Genomic DNA, 13,328 nt, shown 5'->3' with positions numbered 1-13,328 from the left:
AGGGAGTGGTAGATAGGATGGTTGCAGGTGGGAGGGTGGTTATGGGGTTAAAAAGGTGCTATAATCCAAAAGTTGTACTTTGGAAATTTATATTTATTAAATAAAAGTTAAAATAATTTTAAAAAACAAGAAAAAAAAAGAAAAAAAGGGCAAATACAGACCTGGTCTTGCTACCACTTAAAAGCCATACTTATTCAGTTGATTGAAATATTTTTATTTTCCTTTTTCCTCCATAACTTTAAAATAATAATTAAATTTATATTTTGCTCCAATGATAAATTATAGTTTAAAAGAAAAGTAAAACAAAAACTCTTCTATGATTCTCTGCAGAAAGTCAGACAAACTGGGAGACTTACTCCGTAATGTATGAACATGGACACAATGATAATTTACTTGTGGGGAGCAACCCGGACTAGACTAAGTTACTGGAATTAAGACTTATTCTATGCATCTGCTCTCCCACAATATGGCGCTGGGAGAGAAGAAAACAGCTTCTACACAGCTGCCTCCAGTTCAGCCAATAAACTGTAGGACTTGCTCCTGATTGGAGGAGAGCAGCGTACTCGGCGTGTGGGCAGCCGAGTTGGGATTGGCAGAGGAGGACTATAAAGGAGGAGAGAGACGGCATGCACCAGGAACATCTAAGGGAAACATCTAAGGGGAACACCTGTGCAGCCCCCGAGAGAGCCAGCCGGCGGTGTGCCGCTCCCCTGCGGAAGTGGGGAAAGTGGCCAGGGGGAACCGCCCTTCCACGGAGGTGGAAGGGACAGTAGCCAACCCGGGAAGAACCAGCAGCAAACCCGGGGAGGGCCGAGCAGACAAAAGAACAGCGCAGGGTCTTGTGTCGTTCCTCCACGAAGAGGGGGAGCGACATAATGGTGCCGTGACTCGGATAGGAAACTTAGGAGGGAAGAAACGGGAAGAAGCAGGAAAATGCCGGAGAGAGAGACTAGCAAACAGCCTAGGGAAAAGCCGGACGAAAAAGGTGCCGGAAGAAGCTATTGAAAGCCTAGGCATAGACTCAGATACGGACTACAGGGGGAAGCTGGGAGAAATCTCTAAGGGCGAAAGTGAAAGCTAGAACAAACAGACTTGGATACGGACTGTGGGGAGAAGCCAGGAGAAATGAGGGAGGAATATTGTTGGAAGAAAACTTAGGGAAACATACCGGGTAGAGAAAAATGTTAGGGAAATTGAAGCCGCGGGGGGCAGGCCGAGGCGGAAATGAAAGCTACTTTGGGATTCTCAAGTTAGCCCGGGAATAAGGGGCGAAAAGTTAAAACCAGAAGCGGAAACGTAAGCCAGGTTGGAATCCGTCTGATTAGCCCGGGGAGCAAAGGACGGGAAGCCAAATCGTGGGGCGGAAACGTGAGCTGGGTTGAATTCGCCAGGTTAGCCCAGGGAACTTGGATTGAATGCTAGTGGCGGAGACGTAAGCTACGCTGTGTGACTCGCGGAGGCTGCCGCGCGCAGAGAGAGCGTGCGGGACACAAGTAGATAGGGAACGCTAGGCTGGTGCGAGGCCGTGGTGCAGGCACGAAGCCGGGAAGCCGCGCAGATGAGAGAGGCGCGGGCTGAAGCGGCTCAGAGCCGGGAAGCCGCCGAGAAGCAGCCTCGGGGTGGGCGCCGGGAAGCCACAGGGATAGGAGAAACAGAAGTTTAGAAGTAAAATGAGAGAGGAATGCTGGTAGATAGAAGTAAAATGGGAGAAGTAGGAATGCCCGGAGATAGAGAAACAGAAAAATAAGGCCTCCCATCAACATGGCAATGAGAGAGCTTGGATTCGGTCTGCCTGATTAGTGAGGCGATGAGCACCTGCGGGCGGCTAGCAGCTTATGCACCGCAGGTCACCGAAGACAGGCACGTTATTAACATCAATAGTCTCCCCACAATACCGCAATGAGAAGGCTTGGATTCGGTCTGCCTGATTAGTAAGGCGGTAAGCACCAGCAGGCAGCTCGACCAGAGTATGAGCTGCAGGTCACCGAAGATAGGCACGAACCAACACTAATAAGTCTCCCCACAAGACGGCAATGAGAAGGCTTGGATTCGGTTTGCCTAATAGGGCTTGTAAGCACCTGCAGGCAGAGCAGAGCATGCGCTGCAGGGCACCGAACACAGGCACGCATCAGCGCCTAAAAACCTCCTCACAACATGGCGAAGAGAGGACTCGGATTCGGTTTGCCTGATTGATAGGACTTGTAAGAACCTGTGGGCAACTCTAGCAAGCAGAGCAGAGTGTGTGCCGTGGGGCACCGAAGACAGGCGCGTATCAACGCCAAAAAATAAAAAGAAAGGGGGATCTGTGGGGAGCAACCCGGACTAGACTAAGTTACTGGAATTAAGACTTATTCTATGCATCTGCTCTCCCACAATATGGCGCTGGGAGAGAAGAAAACAGCTTCTACACAGCTGCCTCCAGTTCAGCCAATAAACTGTAGGACTTGCTCCTGATTGGAGGAGAGCAGCGTACTCGGCGTGTGGGCAGCCGAGTTGGGATTGGCAGAGGAGGACTATAAAGGAGGAGAGAGACGGCATGCACCAGGAATATCTAAGGGAAACATCTAAGGGGAACACCTGTGCAGCCCCCGAGAGAGCCAGCCGGCGGTGTGCCGCTCCCCTGCGGAAGTGGGGAAAGTGGCCAGGGGGAACCGCCCTTCCACGGAGGTGGAAGGGACAGTAGCCAACCCGGGAAGAACCAGCAGCAAACCCGGGGAGGGCCGAGCAGACGAAAGAACAGCACAGGGTCCTGTGTCGTTCCTCCACGAAGAGGGGGAGCGACATTTACTCATCAGGAAGTAATGGACACTGTCAGTCTTGAAGACATATGGCTAACATCGTTAATCAGCTGATCACTATACATTTTACCTGGCTTATTTTAAATATAATCCAGCAGGACTATCAATCAGGAAATCAAGAAAAATTTCCTGTTCAAATCCATTCTTTCATTCAATATGTTTATTGAGCATCTCTTATGCTCAAACCCTCTCTTTAAAAAACCACTTACTTATATATATCTCAATAGAGAAAAAGTTCCCATCTTGGGTTCATGCTCCAAATGTACACAGTAGACCAAAGTTGAAAGAGAAGAAGTCAATCCAGGTTTTCTATGTCAGTAGCAGACACACAATTAGTTGAGCTATCACTTTTGCTCCCAGGGTGTGCATTACCATGAAGCTGGAGTCACGAGTTCAAGCTAGTAAACAAGTTAAACACTGAGATTATAATGGGCATCTTAACCAGTATAGTAACTGGTAGCCCAAACACCTGTCCCCATCAATCCCTCTCAGAGGTTACATTTCACTAGCATGCATATTTAGCTAACTTTAAGTGACATATGAAGGTAAACACATTACAAAAAGGCATAGTAGTTATTGACAAAATTCTGCATTCGATACTATGGTTAGAAAGGACTTCTCTAAAGATCCTAGGGGGATTGGCATTGTGGTGCATAAGGTTAAGCCGCCACTTGTGACACCAGTATCCCATATTAGAATGCAGGTTCAAGTCCCAGCTACTCTACTTTTGATCCAGCTCCTTGCTAATGTGCCTGGGAAAGCAACAGAAGATGGGCCCCTGCCACGCACATTGGAGACCCAGATGGAATTCCCAGCTCTTGGCTTCAGCCAGCTCCCAGTTGTTGCAGCTACTTAGGAAGTGAACCAGTAAAAAGAAGATAACTCTCTCTCTGTTTCTCCCTCTCTGTCACTCTGCCTTTCAAATAAAATAAACAAATAAATACTAAGGGAGGGAGGGAGAGAGTTAAGAGAGAGAGTAGCTCTTCAAAGAAGAGTTGAGAATGATGTAAGGAAGAGACATGAAAATTTACGGAGGACATGCTGAGTACAGAGGTTATGTGACTGGAGTGGTCTTGGAATCCTGGTAAGTTCCAGAAATAGGCTGTGAGGCAGGATCTCTGCTATCAACTGGAAAAGGGTTAGGAAGTGTGTAAATAGAGGCCAGGGAAAGTCACATAGGGCCTGAAGACCAGAGTAAGAACTTTGCATTTTATTTTCTGTGTAATAGGAAGTCTGGCCGGCTCAGTGGTGTAGCAGGTTAAGCTGCTGCCTGCAGTGCCAGTATCCGATATGGGCACCAGTTTGAGTCCTGGCTGCTCCTCTTCCAATCAGGCTCTCTGCTGTGATCTGGGAAAGCAGAAGATGGCCCAAGTCCTTGGGCCTCTGCACCCTCAAGGGAGACCCATAAGAACCTCCTGGCTCCTGGCTTCAGATCAGCCCAGCTCCGGCTGTTTTGCTGCCAACTGGGGAGTGAACCAGCAAATAGAAGACCTCTCTCTCTCTCTCTCTGCCTCTTCTTCTCTCTCTGTGTAACGCTTTCAAATAAAATAAATAAATATTTAAAAAAAAAAAGATAAGAAGTCATTGGAGAGTTTTGAATAGGCAGAGCCTTAATTGGACTTAACATTTTGAAAATATCCAGTGACTCTGTAGAGAATAGAAAATGGTAAATATAGAAGCAGGGAACAAAACACAAAATTGTATGGAGATCGACACAGACTCATGTACACGAAACAGAAAAAGAAAAACCAGGTCCTATCCATCTTACTCTGTATTCCTGTCAGCACTATCTCAGGACTCTCCAGAATGTATAAACTTTAAGGAAAATTTTCAAAGTTAGGAGAAAGTTGGTTACAAAAATAAAACATAAAAGATTTGGGTAACATCTTTAATGGGAAGGAGGAAATGGCTTGTCTACTGAGTTGCATACTTCAGTTCCCATCTTAGACATCTGGGCTCTAATCTCCTCAGTGCTGTATAGTTTCAAAGTCGGCCCTTGGGAAGATAGATGATCCCTTTCAGTTTTCTAGTTAATCATTTTCCTCACAACCCCTCTGAGGAAACATTTTCCAAGTCTGAGGGTGGGTAGTCTGCTCTGGTCTTGCCTATAAAACTGCTGCTCATGGACTATATCTAACTGTCAAGGCTACCACTGGTTTCAGTTTATTCTTCCAGTTGTAACAGTGGTGCTAATAATTGACACAGATTTTTCAGTGCCCAACACTGAACATAAACAAGCCTGATGGCAAAAAGAACTACCCATAAATCAACCCTTCACTCACAAAACTACAGAACCCCCAGTACCCTTTCTAGGAATGTTGGATGTAATAAATCTTTCAAGAGGTTGATTGGCAGTTCTAAGCCAGTCCAGCTGGTCATAAAGAGGTCTTAATGCTTTCCCTGAAAGACACTACTGCACTATAGAAACTTCACAGAGTGATCTATTGCTGTTCGATTTGTCAGAAAGGGTCATTGTCTGCTTTTCCAGACTCTGACTTTTCTCTCTTCCTACTCACTGACCCTGGTTGACTTCAGAAAGGTCAGGCAAACTGTGCTCATTTGGGCTGTCATTCCTTCCTCAGTATGATCCATCAGCTGCCCTTTTTCATTGAATCCGTCAAAAGCTTAGACCAGCTTTTCAATACCACTATACCAGTAGAATCCTACTTTTATCTTGCTCTGCTCCCAGCACCGTTACCAGATATCAGATCTGATCACATAATCCTCCTCCTCTATAATCTATAATCAATCCTCCTCTAATCCAGAATAGAGTCCACAGTTCTTCAGCGGCTTTCAAACTACTCTAGGACAAAAAACTAGCTGTCAAGTACAAATAATCTACTATGGTTCTGAATGTATCCCTCCAAAGTTCTTATGCTGAAAACTTAATCCTAAAATTCATATGTTCATGGTATTTGGAGGTGAGTCCCTTTGGAGATGACTAGAGTTAGATGAGGTCATGAGGATAGGTACCTATGATAGAATTAGTGGTTGTATAAAAGGAAGAGAGACTTGAGTTTGAATGTTCCTGTTCTCTTTGCCATGTGATGATTTCTATCATGTTGTGACATAACAAGAAGGCCTTCACCAGATACACACCCTTCATCAGGGATTTCCCAGTCTCCAGAATTTTGACCCATCCTTGAATATTTTATTGTAGCAACATAAAACAGACTAAGAAACAATTCAATCAAAAATAGTCATATAACCAAAAGTGTTGTTCTGATTATGTCATTGGGTGCTCTTCTGGATCTCCTTCTGCTATGTTATTAATAGTCATTGAAGGGGCCAGCACTGTGGTGCAGTGGGTTAACCAGGCACCTGCAATGTCAGCACTCCATATGGGTACAAGTTCAAGTCCTGCCTGCTCAATTTCCCATCCAATTCCCTGCTAATGCATCTGTGAAAGCAATGGAAGATGGATGGCCCAAGTCACCCACATGGGGACCCTGATGGAAATCAGGACTCCTGGCTTTGGTCTAGCCCTGCCCCGGCTGTTGCAGTCATTTGGAGAGCAAACCAGCATACTAAAGATCTCTCTCTCTCTCTCTCTCTCTCTCACTGTACCATTCAAATAAACAAATCTTTTATAAAAAAAAATCACTGTAACCTTTACATGATTCTTGCCACTTAATGACAAACCAGAATATACTTGTTACCCAATTCTGATTCCACAGTCTCTTCATTCTTCTCACTGTTCAAGTTATATATTCTATCTCTTCATAGTTTATAATTCAAGTTGCATAGATAGCATTCCCTATGTCACAGCCCTCTGTTTTTCTCATGTTTTCTTCTATAATCTACTTACTTAAAATCTCCACTCTACTGTTAACTGAATAACCTCTGTGCCCTAAGAAAGTCAATAATCTACATCTTTCACCCTACTGTCTAACAAGAATTTGCTCTTCCTCCTCTCTCCTGCTCAATTAGCTTACTTTTCTCAAGACTAAATCCTAACTATTTAGTGAAACCCAAAGATTCCAAGAGACCTTTTCCTCTTTTGAACTCCTGGAGAGTTAACACTCATCAAACTGCATTGGAAACGGTCAAGTGGCAGGTGCATATGCATCGTCTTGTGGCTCTGTCCTCTCTTCCTAGTTTTTAATTCCTTAGAAGCAAGGATCATAGGTTTCTTTGACTCAAGTTGCTAATGAGGTGTTTTTAAATAGAAAATACATAATAAGTGTTGTTTGGGGATTAAATATTGACTAAGCATTTTTCATTATGCATATATTTACTTATTTTAGAGACAGATAGACAAATGGAAATAGCTCCCATGTGCTAGCTTACTCCCCAGACACACGCAATGGCAACGATGAGGCTGGATCAAAGCCATGAGAGAGCAACTCAATCCCGGTCTCCCATGCGGGTTGCAAGAATCCAACTACTTGAGCCATAACCACTGCCTCCCAGGGTTTGCACCAGCAGAAACCTGGAGTTAGGAGCCAGAGCCAGGTATCAAATCCAGGTATTCTGATAGAGGATGCAGTTGCCTTACCCTATTTCTTAACCACTAGGCTTAATACACACCCTTTCCAAGTATTTTCTAGATGACTTCCCACTAAACATTAAAGAGAATATACAATAGGCATTGATCAACGTCTTCAGATTTTAAATTCAATTAAATAATTAACTACTGAATATCAAGTATGTGAACTTACTACCCAAGACACTATAGAGAATTAAAAGATGAATAAAATAGAGGCCCAAGCCTCAAGAACTTTGTAATCTTGAAGAAAAAATTTTTTTCAAAAAGAGAAAAGGAGAGACGTTCTATGCAGTTTTTAAAGTAGAATTTAGAATTCAAAATAATAGAACTCATTAAAGTTCAGTAAGTCAGAGAGGATGACTCAGAATTTTTATTTTTAAATTTTTATTTATTTGAAATATATATGTATATCTGTATATCTGTATGTATATGTATATATGTATATCTACATATATATATATATATATATATATATGTATATCTGCATTTCACAGAGAGAGAGAAAGAGCTCCCCCACCTGCTGCTTTACTCCACAAATGCCCGCAACAGTAAGGACTGGGTGGGACTAAAGCCAGGAGCCAGGAATCCATTCTAAGTCTCCAAACTGAGTGGCAGGAACCGATTCCTTTAGCCATCATCACTGCTTCTCAGGGTCTGCATGAGCAGGAAGCTATTGTCAAGAGCTAGAGACAGGTATCAAACCCAGGCGCTCCAAAGTAGGATGTGAGCATTTTAACTGCTAACCTCATGATCCAGAAATTTTCATGGTCAACAGCAAATTATTTATTACTAAGCTAAAATATATTAGTCAATACCAGAATTACTCTTAGGAATTTCTTTATTTTGAAACAATGTAATGGGTTATTTGAATCTGAAAATATAGGCTCAAGAGCAAGGTTTGAATGGATGAAACAGTTCAAAGGGAAGTCTAATTTCCTCAATCTAAAAAAAAACAGGAAGAATTTAGGGAAGAAAGATACAGGATATTTCCCAAAAAGGGGAAGAAAGTATACTGTAGTGCAATAACTCCCAGTTGTAACAACCGACGGTGAACATCTTGTCCTAATTTCAACCTTGATAGCAACTAGTTGGCAGCTTGAAGTAAGCCACAGTGGAGCATCTATACCATGCGTGGAAATTGCAAAGCTACAAATCAGACCTTTTAAGAGTGCATAATGAAATATTTATTAGTGCATAGCTAATTATTGCTATGGAATGGAAAGACAAAGCATATGATTGCTAAGAAATGTTTGAAGCTAAGAATCCCAAATATTCTATTTTAAGCAGTTCATTTCATCTCAATTTAAATTTCTCTGTCTCCCCAATTTTCAGCAAAGTCTACCACAGAAGCAAAGGCCTTGAGTAAATAGGTTGTGTGAGATCGTACATAAGTAGATAAGTATGTGCATGTCAAATTTCATATTAGAGTCAAGGAGGTGCAGAACAGGAAGCAAATCTGCTGGATGCTCAGATGATCCACAGACAAAACAAATTCAACAAAAGTGGGAGCTTAGAAGACAGATGGGACTAGTAAAATGGGCAGAGAGAATGCAGTGCTTCAAGTGCCCCTTCCACACAGGGTTCAAGTCAATCACACATGAATCTCAAATGCAGAGACCCTTAACTGATTTCAAGATTACATAATTCATGGCAACATCTAGGTTACAGAATTCATTGCAACACCATCTGTGGGATCTTTTTAATTCAATTGTCTGTGTATTGAAAAATTCTTGTATAACATGATATATGTAAAGATTCTTAGGAATAAACTCAGAAACTTCAAAATACTGACTCATTTGGTCTCCACCAGAAAGCCAGTCTCTCAGAAGTGGTAATTTCCAGACTGGTTGGTGTTGAATGAGCCCTGCTTCCAGGTATAACTATTTGTCACTTTGCTGTGGCCCAAGCATAAATGACCAACTCCTTTCTAATCAGCACCTTCTCATACTTTATTATAACGATGTTATGTCTTATAACAATATAGCACATCATCATCAGGTTATAATTATTAGAATCAAATTATCACACAGCAGTAGTCTTAATAGTTAAAGAACATCAAATGTCTGAAAAGTAACATACCTTTAGGATTCTTGCCTCGAGATTTCTGACTAGGTCTTGGCAAACTCCAGAAACAAAATATTGGTACAATGCAAGGAGAGGGAGAACCTACCAGGAGACAAACACACTTTAACATATATTTTATCAAACTAAGAACTGATAAATCAACTTTAGTCAAATATCAGATGTACAGTATATTATGTAAGATATCAATTGATTTTCCATGCCAGTCAACTATACTGTTTGGTATAAGTGAAATGATGTGCCTAGCGTATTTTTCATGATTCATCAAAATTTAAGAAGCTGCCAGACTTACAGTTCCAATTAGATGCCATTTGATACCCTCAAACATAGGTTTCACATATCTTTAAGCATTAAGTTAAAAACCACTGAATTTTTATCTTCCTTCAAAAAATTGACTCAACAAAATATATAAATCTATTTGTCTCCAATTAGGATGTTTATCAACAAAGATGTACTTACAACATGCCTATTATGTTTTAGGCACCATTGAATGAGAACAAAATCTAACAAGTCCTTGCTTTCACATAGCATATATTCTACGAACTAAAACCCAAGCTTTTTAATTTCCTAGAAATAATCCCAGGGGCCTGAGCTGTGGTGTAGCAGGTAAAGATGCTGGCTGCAGTGCCAGCTTCCTATTTGGGTGCCAGTTTGGTCCCGGATGCTCTACTTCCAATCCAGCTCTCTGCTATGTCCTAGGAAAGCAATGGAGGATGGCTCACATGCTTGGGCTCCTGAACCCATGTGGGAGACCTAGAAGAAGCTCATAGCTCCTGGCTTCGGATCAGCCTAGCTCCAGCCATTGCAGCCATTTGAGGAGTGAACCAGCGGATGGAAGACTTCTCTTCCTCTCTCTCTCTCTCTCTCTCTCTTTCTCTGCCTCTCTGTAACTCTGCCTTTCAAATAAATACAGAATTTTTAAAAAAAGAAATAATCCCAAAGTTCAGTTGTTCTCAAAGCCTCCTATATATACAAGGTCATCAAAATGTTCATGAAATGTGTATTATGAAAAAGCTAAGGATGGATTTCAAAATTTTCTTGCAGCAAAATGAACTCAGAATAACTTCTCACAACACACCTGAATAGGATCTAGCTTGAAGCACTAAGAAGGAGAAGACATTAGTTTGAAAAAAGCCCCTATAAGAGTAACATGAATTCTGATAAAACTGAAGAATAGGGGCTGGCATTGTGGCACAGTGGGTTTAAGCCTTGTCCTGCAGCGCTGGCATCCCATACAGGAGCCAGTTTGAGTCCTGGCTGTTCCACTTCCTATTCAGCTCCTTGATAAGATGCCTGGGAAAGCAGCAGAGGATGGCCAAAGTGCTTGGGCCTCTGAACCCACATAGGAGACCAGAAGAAGCTCCTGGCTCCTGGCTTCAGCCTGTCTCATCCCTGGTCATTGTGGCCATTTGGGGAGTGAATCAGCATATGGAAGACCTCTCTCTTTTTCTACCCTCTCTGTAACTCTGTCTTTCAAATAAATAAAATAAATCTTAAAAAAAAAAAAAACCTGGAGAATAAACACCAAATTTCTAATGAAGCTTGTGCAGAATAAAAAAATTATGGATGCTTTACAAAAAGTTTATGAGGACAATATACCTAAGAAATCAGTAGTTTGCAGATGGATAACTTATTTAAAAAAAGGAATGAAATGATGTTGAAGATGTACCCCCACAGTACCAGACCACTCACATCCATTGCTGGGGGGAAAAAATCAGTTTTGTTCATGCCCTCGTTGAAGAGAACCAACAGTTAACAGCAGAAACAACAGCCAACACCATAGACATCTCAGTTCTTTCAGCTTACACAATTATCACTAAAAAATTAAAATGGAACAAACTTTCTGGCATAAGCATACCAAAACTGCTGCACCTAAATCAGCTGAAGCCAAGAGCACAACTTTCAATAGAAATTTTAAACAGGATTGATATCTGGAAACATTTCTTTGAAGAATTATAAAGGAGATGAAATATGGCTTTACCAACTGATCATAAAGAAAACATATAATCAAAACAACGGCTATCAAGAGGTAGAAGTGGCCTAGTCAAAGTAAAAGCAGAATGATCACCGGCAAAATTCAGGGCAACAGGTTTTTTGGGGATGCTTTGTTTGTTCCCTTTCTAGAAAGCCAAAGAATGATAATACATGCTTATTCTGAAAGTGCTTTGTGAAAGTTGACTAAAGCATTAGCAGAAAAACACCCAGGAGAGCTCCACCAGAGGGTCCTTCTCTACTGAAATAATTCTCTTGCTCATTCCTCTCAACAATCAACAATGGAGGGCAATGTTGTAAGAGTTTCAGTGGGTGGCATCCACTTTGCAGTCCTGATTTGACTTATTTTGAATTCTTGTTGTTTCCTAATCTTAAAAAAAAAAAATCTTCAAGAAGCACCCATTCTTCTTTGGTTAATAATGTAAAAAAGACTGCATTGACAAGTTAATTTTCCAGAATCCTTAGAGATCTTTAGGGATGAACTAACTGGTTGACAGCATTACTTATAAAATTCTCTTGAACTTGGAAATTTCATTGAGGAATACAGTTTATATTTTAAATGTTTAGCTTTTAATTCCATTTCTCCATGAACTTGTTGAAGTTCCCTTGTATGTGAATGTCTATAGACTATCAATATTCTGGTTGACATAAACACTATCCACATATGGAAGACTTGAGGGGAACAGCTTTATCTAGACACAGCAAAAGCTCCTGATCTCAGTCCAAAGCTGAGGCTGCCCCACCAAAGGGAGATCAAGTAAAATGGGGAACTGGAACCCCTATTATTTAGCACACCATTCCCCATGATTCAACAGCTCTGGGTTCCCTAACAATTTTATAGCCAACCCTGTAGCTATTGGAGAAGATGATTGTAATGCAAAGTGGGGACTGTTTACTTCTTGTAAGTTCAGCCAGGCAACCTCTAATCCTCAGTAAACTGGCAGCTGCTAATAGCAACAACTTTTTAAAAGGATTAGAATTGGTCTGAAATTATTTCAAACATAATATATTTACTACAATGATGCATTACAAACATAACACAATACCCTTTTCTACAATTAATGTAGCACAAACCATTAAGAGATGGCTATTACCTTTGAGATTTAGTTTCTTTTCTTTAGTGAGAAATAAAAACATACCATTTTACTGCATCCAATTGCTCAATTATTCAGAAAAAACATTCTCAATTTAAGCTTTAGAGAAAAAAAGTCTCATTTCTTTTCCAAAGCAGTGATATGTATTATATATGAATATGACTAGGCAGCTAAAGGTTACCCAAGGGATAGAATCATTTTCTCAAACCAAAAATGAATCCCTTTAAGAGTGAGAGGAGTACCATTTTATTTTTTTCAATAAACAATTTTTGTCATATCTGCCCAGTGTTAAAAGCATGTATCAACCTCATCACTTTAACACATGATTTTATAATTTATCATTTGTATCAAGGGGCAATAAGTATTTTCAATATAAAGAGACAGTTGAATTCAAAAAAAATATGGCAAGACAATAGAAAACAATACATGAAAACTAAAAATAATGTAGGTATCAAAATTATTAAATAAATGGAAATAGAAAAGGAAAAAGAATAGATATTAAGATGCAAATATAGGAGAAAAATATGCAAAAAAAGTAGAAGAAAAAGCACAAAGAATAGACAAAGTAAGATAAGAGAGGAAAATATAAAGTGACCAACAATTATAACACACGAATTTATTTTTAAAATGTAATCAAGGGCTGGTGCTGTGGCGTAGCAGGTAAAGCTGCTGCCTGTACTGCCAGCATCCCATATGGTGCCAGTCTGAGCCCCGCTGCTCCACTTGCGATCCAGCTCTCTGCTATGGCCTGGGAAAGCTGTAGCAAATGGCCCAAGTCCTAGGACCGCTGCACCCACATTGGACACCAGGAAGAAGCTCATGGCTCCTGGTTTTGGATTGGCGCAGCTCCTGCCATTGCGGCCAATGGAGGAC

General features: G+C 41.2%; 1 protein-coding gene across 6 annotated transcripts in view; it reads right to left on the bottom strand.

Annotated features, from left to right (window-relative positions):
• The window catches only part of CFAP54 (cilia and flagella associated protein 54), a 372,444-nt gene that overhangs the window by 175,603 nt on the left and 183,513 nt on the right, over positions 1-13,328 (bottom strand). For all 6 annotated transcript variants that reach the window (XR_016216950.1, XM_008256922.5, XM_089308813.1 and 3 more), the window contains one exon: positions 9,367-9,453. Coding sequence is in view for 5 of the 6 variants with exons in the window: in XM_008256922.5 (XP_008255144.5) it covers positions 9,367-9,453 (87 nt within the window). In the remaining variant the exon portion in view is untranslated. The remainder of the gene's footprint in view (positions 1-9,366; positions 9,454-13,328) is intronic.

This window comes from Oryctolagus cuniculus, chromosome 11 (assembly GCF_051225735.1).
Source record: "Oryctolagus cuniculus isolate XC-2025 breed Fujian yellow rabbit chromosome 11, ASM5122573v1, whole genome shotgun sequence".
Taxonomy (NCBI): Eukaryota; Metazoa; Chordata; class Mammalia; order Lagomorpha; family Leporidae; genus Oryctolagus; species Oryctolagus cuniculus.
The sequence above is the reverse complement of the archived record's forward strand: the minus strand, read 5'-3'. Positions and strand labels throughout refer to the sequence as shown.